Here is a 6,886-nt window from a genome sequence, read left to right on the forward strand (position 1 = left end):
TCGAGTAAAATATTATGTTTGATCTCGTGAAGTTCCTCAATGACTTTTAAATCGTGTTTCGTTGAAATTCAATCGATTGGTTTATCAAAACAATCGATTGAATGATACTCAATCGATTGGATTACAGTGTATCACAAAACAATCGATTGAATGCCTCAAAACAATCGATTATTTTTGTTACTCAATCGATTGAATTCACGAAAACAACATGGATTTGCCAAATACAATCGATTGGAAAGTGATGACATTGAAGTTTTAGCCAAATTCAATCGATTGGTAATTTAATCCAATCGATTGGAAGGTGATGAAGTTGAATTTTTTGCCGAGTTCAATCGATTGGTAATGTTACCCAATCGATTGAAATGTGATGACTTTGATTTCTTTGGCCAAATTCAATCGATTGATAATGCAATCCAATCGATTGAAAAGTGACGACATTGAACTTTTTGCCAAATTCAATCGATTCGTGGCGTAATCCAATCGATTGAATTTTGAAATGTGCTGTGTATTAAAGCTGATAACCCTGCGTATTCACACCCACTCTCTCCACCTTTTCATTCGAACGCCACTCTCTCCTCTCTCTAAAAACCAGAAAGCTTCTCTCTTCTTCTTCTCCATTCTCACCCACACCCACTCCGAACTAGATACATAATTCCAACCCTCATCAAAATCCCTACAAAACCCACAAAACCAGTATCCCCATAATGGCCAGAACTAAGAACGCCAAAAGAGCCAGGGTTGAGGGAGAATGCTCTGCCCCTGCCAGACTCATTGCTTCATCACATTACATGGCAAGGTGGCTGCCGTCTCAAAGGGCACTGAAAAACTATGTGGAGAAGTTCGAGTCAAGGCCAATTGTTCCTCCCAGGTACATAACAGCCGAGTTCCTTCAGGATAGACGTTTTAATTTGGTGTTGAATGCATTGCAAACACAGCACTTAGTTGATTTTGTACAAACTAGGGATGAGTATTACCCGCACTTGGTTAGGGCTGTTTATAGTACTTTGAATTATGTTGTTCCTGAACCTGATGAAGAGGGTGAGGTAATGCCGCTGATTGAGTTTGATTTAGGGAAACAGCATTATAGAGTTACTTTGCAAGAACTAGCTGAACAATGGAGTCTAGTTTATCATGGGGCAAAATTTACTGGTGGTATTGCCGCAGATGAGGAATGGGGTGAATACAACAGATTAGTTAGTTTGCAGAGTTTACAATATGAGAATCCACAAATGGATGCTAGAGGTAATATAAGTTGCAGTGGGTTGGGGATTGAGCAGCGTATATTGATGTATTTGTTTTCATACATGTTGATTCCAAGAAAACATAATCATGGAATCTTGTTTAACGAAGATATTTTAGTGCTTTGGGCTATGGTGACTGGAAAGGAGATAAACTGGCCTTATTTTATGGTTCATCATATGCTTGAAATGAAGAAAGGAAAATCAAGTGTTGGTTTAGGATATGCTTGCCATTGGACCAAGATTTTCAAATGGCTTGGAATTGACTTGACTGAAGAGAAAAGTGTTGTCTTGACTAATGTAGCCAAGATTGATGACAGCACTCTAAGACAGATGGGAAGAGATCCGGATGCCCAACAACCTCAGGCTCAATCGATTTTAGTGTGTGTGAATTCAAATTCAATCGATTGAAATGATCATTCAATCGATTGGAACGCGATGTATTACGCCTATGTCAGTCTTGTTTTCGTTTTTAAACATTATCATCTTATTCATCTATCTTATCTTTAAAATTCTATCTTCCTTTTTTAAGGTTTTATTTTGATTTAGATACTCTAATCTTATCTTTTCCTTAATATTAACATTATAAATTGGTGAATAATCCATCACCAATTATTCAATCCCACCATTAAAATCGTGTATCATTCTCTTTATAAAAAATTTCATTGTTTTTCTTTTGAACATCCATCCATCTACTGAATATCCATTTTTTTTATTTTTTATCCGTCTATTTAATATCCACTTTTTGTTCATCGTTAATTGACAATCACCGTTGCGGCAATCAGCAAAGGTCCAATCAATTTTTTTCATTGTAGTGTTCAGAAAACAATCCATCGTTTTGATTACAAAATCGAGGTAAGTGGATAGAATCTCTAATTTTCCAATTATTCGTTTCGATACTTTATTCGTAAAAATTGAATGTGTAATGAAAATTTTTTTTTATCTTTTATTAACTGACAAGACATTGAGAATTACTAAAAAGTGAATAGATGTTTTTATTTTTTATTACTAATTAGCTAGCAATCAGGGACGGACCTAGAAGGGGCGAGTAGTGGCCTGAACCCCCCAAAATTTTAAGAAATTATACTTATATATAAAATTTGTGTTTAAAAAATAAAAACAAATATTAGGTAATTTAATAGTTTTATATGTATTATTTTTCACTATGTAATAGATTTATGTCTTAATTGTTAATTCACTAATATTTTTACCTAACTAATTTAATATCATACCCTCAAGTCTTTGTACCTTTCCAATTAGTTTTTATATAATAATTTCTATATTTATTTTTTTAAAATTATTTGTTTTTTTATATTAATATATTTAACATTCATATTTTCATATTAATAATAACTTAAGTAGTTATGTTTTGGTAATCACATTATGTACTGTAGATATTATTTTCAAATTTTTTTAAAACTTTTGAAAGAATGAATTTTAATTAATAAGTTAGCAAATCCCGTTATAAATTATATGGTATTTTATAAATTTGTAATGTACAATTGTTAAAGTTATATTTTATTTATGTAATTATCATATTAAAACTAAAATTGTTGAAAAAAATTATAATATTATGTATCTTAATAAATCTATTAAAAAACTAACTCAAATAACTATATGTTTATTATTTTTATAGATTAAAAAAAAATTATATAAAAATTGGCACCTCAATATTAAAATCTCTGGATCCGTCCCTGCTAGCAATATACGAATCTATCTATTGTATGTAATGTTATAAGATGGAGTGTACTGGTTTTTTTTTCCATTGGACATTTTAAGATGTCAGGTATATTTACGGACACTGAGATGAATGAGCAATACCAGGAGAACGATGACTTTAACCAACAAGAAGAGCTAGTAAGTGACCAAGATATGATGGATGAACAGAATGAATTCGAACAAGATTTCAGAGATGAATTTACCGAGGGAGCGTTTTTTTCTGAATCTGATATGTCAGATTATATTGTTGAAGCCGCTTATGCGGTTGACTCCGTGCAAGACATTACATCTTTGAAATTTAGTGAGAATTTTGCGGAGGAAATTGGCAAATACCACTTTTCTACTTTGCAGCTTGCATTTGATTTTTATATGAAGTACTCAAAGTCGAAGGGCTTTAGTGTAAGAAAGAGCAAGACCTTCAAAAATAGTAGTTGCGAGATTTACAGACAAATGTTTGTATGCCATAGGCAAGGATTCAGGATGGAGAAATATTACACGATGGAAAAAAGGAAGAAGGAGCCTAGATTGGAAACAAGAACTGGATGTAAAGCCCGAATGGATGTTAAATTTGTACCAGAAAGTGGAAGGTGGCATATCTTTTATTTCTCTGACCAACACAACCATGATCTATTGGATACACAATTCAGTGCTATGTTGCCTGCCCACAGAAAAATGTCAGAGGCAGATATTATGCAAATGATGAACATGCTAAAGTCAGGGATCAGTACCTCACAGATATTTGGTCTTCTAGCTAGTCAGGCAGGCGGGTACGAATTTGTTGGCTATGGTCCAAGAGATATGTACAATGAGATTGCACGGCAAAGGCGTCAAATTCCTGGAGATGCAGCACGAGTGTTGAAGAAGTTGGAGGATATGCGGTTGAAGGATCCCCAATTATATTTCAAGGCATGTCACGATTCAAGAGGTTTGTTACGTAATTTGTTCTGGTCTGATGGGATTAGCCAACTAGACTACCGACTCTTTGGGGATATTATAGCTTTTGATGCTACGTACAAGAAGAACAAGTATAGTTGTCCATTAGTAATATTCAGCGGGGTTAACCACCACAACCAAACAATTGTTTTTGCTGCTGCGTTAATTGCGGACGAAACTACTGATACATATGTTTGGCTCCTGCGTCAGCTCATGTTTGCAATGAGGGGAAAGACCCCGACCTCAATCATAACTGATGGGGCCATGGCGATTAGGAATGCAGTGAGAGATGTATTTCCCGAAGTCAGACATAGATTATGCGCTTGGCACCTTATTCGAAATGCAACTAGCAATGTTGGAAATCCATCGTTTACATCTAAATTTAGAAAAATTATGACAGGAGACTACGAGATTCCCGTGTTTAAGCGTAAGTGGGATCAGCTTATTGAAGAATTTGGCATTGAGGATAAGCCCTGGGTGATCAACATGTACGAAGAGAAGCATATGTGGGCTACTGCATATCTAAGAGGAAAATTCTTTGCTGGCTTTAGAACTACATCAAGATGTGAAGGTTTACACTCAGTTGTGGGAAGGTATGTGGGGTCGCGGTATGATTTGACAAGTTTTGTAGAGAATTTTCAAAGGTGTGTAGCACACATGCGCTTTAACGAATTTAATGCTGATTATGAATCTACACGTGGGGTGCCCGTCATGCAAACTTGTATAGAGCTGCTAGAGAGATATGCTGTTGAGTTATACACTCATGAGATATTTCTTTTCTTTCGGCCATTTCTCTCCAGAGCTAGATCAATGCGGGTTCTGAACATAGATAATACCGATGATTGCATAAAGTACATTGTGTGTAAGCATGGGAGGCCCGATTTTACGTGGACCGTTGATTTTCGTCAAGAAGAAATGATCTTCATGTGTACCTGTTTACGAATGGAGTCATTTGGTATTCCCTGCGAACATATTGTGAAAGTTCTGGTTGACAGAGACATCCGTGAGATTCTCCGGTCATTGGTATTGGATAGATGGACAAAAAAGGTTAAATCAGCACTCAATGATCCAAGTGGGTTCACCAGGGATGCTGTTGTTATTAGTCGTCAAAGTGCTTTGGTGGAATTTTCTAAACAACTGGCTGCTGTTGCTGCTAAAGTACCAGAGAGATATGAAGAGACACGTGATTTAATTATGGGATTGTACTCATCTTACAAGGCTGCAGACGAAGGAGATAATCAACCTCACTCAGGTGTAGCTAGAAGTAGCAATCCGTATGTGCATCCAACCACTGGAGGCTCAGGACAGCCATCTAAGAAGAAGAAGCGGCAACGTTGTAGTGTTTGTCAAATGGAAGGACATAAGAAGACAACATGTCCTTGGCAAAAGGACATTGACAACAACGTTATAGAAAATGAAGCAATCGGTTCGGACGATGGAGACATGTGTACCGAAGCGACGGCTGAGTTAGATAGTGATAGTTAGCAACCTCCATAAACTTTAATGTTTTTGGATAGAAAATCAGTTCCGTAACTGTATTTTTTCTTTTTTACTATATTGATGAGATTTTATACATTCTTCCAATAGTCGTGCTTATGCTTTCTAGGTGTAATGAGATTTTATTAATATTTTTTGTCTATTTAGTATTATCGTAATTAGTATTCAACTGTTGTTTAGTGCTGCCGTGCTGGCTACTTATATATATTAATTATTTGATGACTCATAATCAAAGTTCTGAAAATCGGACCGGACCGTCCAGTCGATTCCGGTTCAATTGAGAACCAGCAATGTAAGCGATCCGGTCCTTCATTTATAACCGTTCAAAACAAAACCGCTGAAAAACCTCTGAATCGGCTGAGAACCGGTCGGGTGGACCGGACCGGTAACCAGCCGGTTCAGAAAAAACGACGCCGTCTCGTAATTAAAAAAAAAAAAAAACCGGATCCACTCCACGTCTCCACCCAAACCCCCCCTTTCCCAATCATTCATTTATTTCATTTCACTACTCACTCCCTGGAGAACTCTGAAGCAAAGGAACCCTAGCCCTCCATCGTCGCCGCCGCCGTTTCCAGTTCCTCAGCGCCGCCGCCGTCTCCAGTTCCTCAGCGCCGCCGCCGTCTCCAGTTCCTCAGCGCCGCCGCCGTCTCCAGTTCCTCAGCACCGCCGCTTCTTCCTCTTCCCCGTGTCCGGAACCCAGTAAATCGACAGGTCCTCGACGGCTCTTCATCTTAACTCACCAAACCAAAACCCTAGGTTCTCTCTGCATTTTGCAACGGTTCTGCCGCAGTGCTGCCGCCGTCCGTGCTGTCGGCGCCGTCCGTGGCCTGGCCCTCTCTTGTAGCTCGGCGTCCTGCTTTCCCGTCATCCGTCCGACCTCCGTGGCTATCTCTGTTTTTGTTGGCTTGGAGCAACTTGCTGCCGTATCGCCGCTCGCCGTCGTCTCCCGGGTAGCCGTCGTCTCCCTGGTCGCTGTCCGTGCCTCCATCCAAGGTTAGTGCCTCTGGCTTTTTTGTTCGTGTCTCCGTCTTCTCTCCCCAGAGCCTCTGTTTGTTGATTTTTAATGTGAAATTGTGAAATTGATAATTTTTGCTGATTTTGTGCTGCTGCTCTTTCTTTGATTTCTGAAATTTTGGATAACATTTTCTTGCTGCTGCTAACAGTGAAAATGAAATCATTATTGGAAATTTTGTTTAGGGATTAGGGATTACTTGTTCTCTGATTGTAATGTTTGTTGAAATTTCAAGTTTAGTGTGATTAGGGATTACTTGTTGCTGTTTGAAATTTCAGGTTTAGTGTGATTAAGGATTAGTTGTTGCTGTTTGGTACTTGCTGCTGCTGTTTTAGTGTTTTTTAACTTGACTCAACTGTTTTTGAATTTTTGTTGATAGATTTATCGATTTTAGTATTTAGGGTGATTATTTGTTGCTGTATTTTAATTTTAGTTGCTGATTATTCGTGATTTCTGGCTCTTTTTAGTATATTGTGCTGATTGTAAG

The 6,886-nt window shown here is 37.7% G+C and overlaps 1 protein-coding gene across 1 annotated transcript; it reads left to right on the top strand.

Moving 5' to 3' along the window:
• Positions 1-3,017: 3,017 nt before the first annotated feature.
• Positions 3,018-6,385, top strand: LOC130939513 (protein FAR1-RELATED SEQUENCE 5-like). Its single transcript, XM_057867615.1, has 2 exons — positions 3,018-5,356; positions 5,920-6,385. The coding sequence occupies exons 1-2, from the start codon at positions 3,018-3,020 to the stop codon at positions 6,383-6,385; spliced, it is 2,805 nt and encodes a 934-aa protein (XP_057723598.1).
• Positions 6,386-6,886: the final 501 nt, after the last annotated feature.

Source organism: Arachis stenosperma, chromosome 7 (genome assembly GCF_014773155.1).
Source record: "Arachis stenosperma cultivar V10309 chromosome 7, arast.V10309.gnm1.PFL2, whole genome shotgun sequence".
Lineage (NCBI taxonomy): Eukaryota > Viridiplantae > Streptophyta > Magnoliopsida > Fabales > Fabaceae > Arachis > Arachis stenosperma.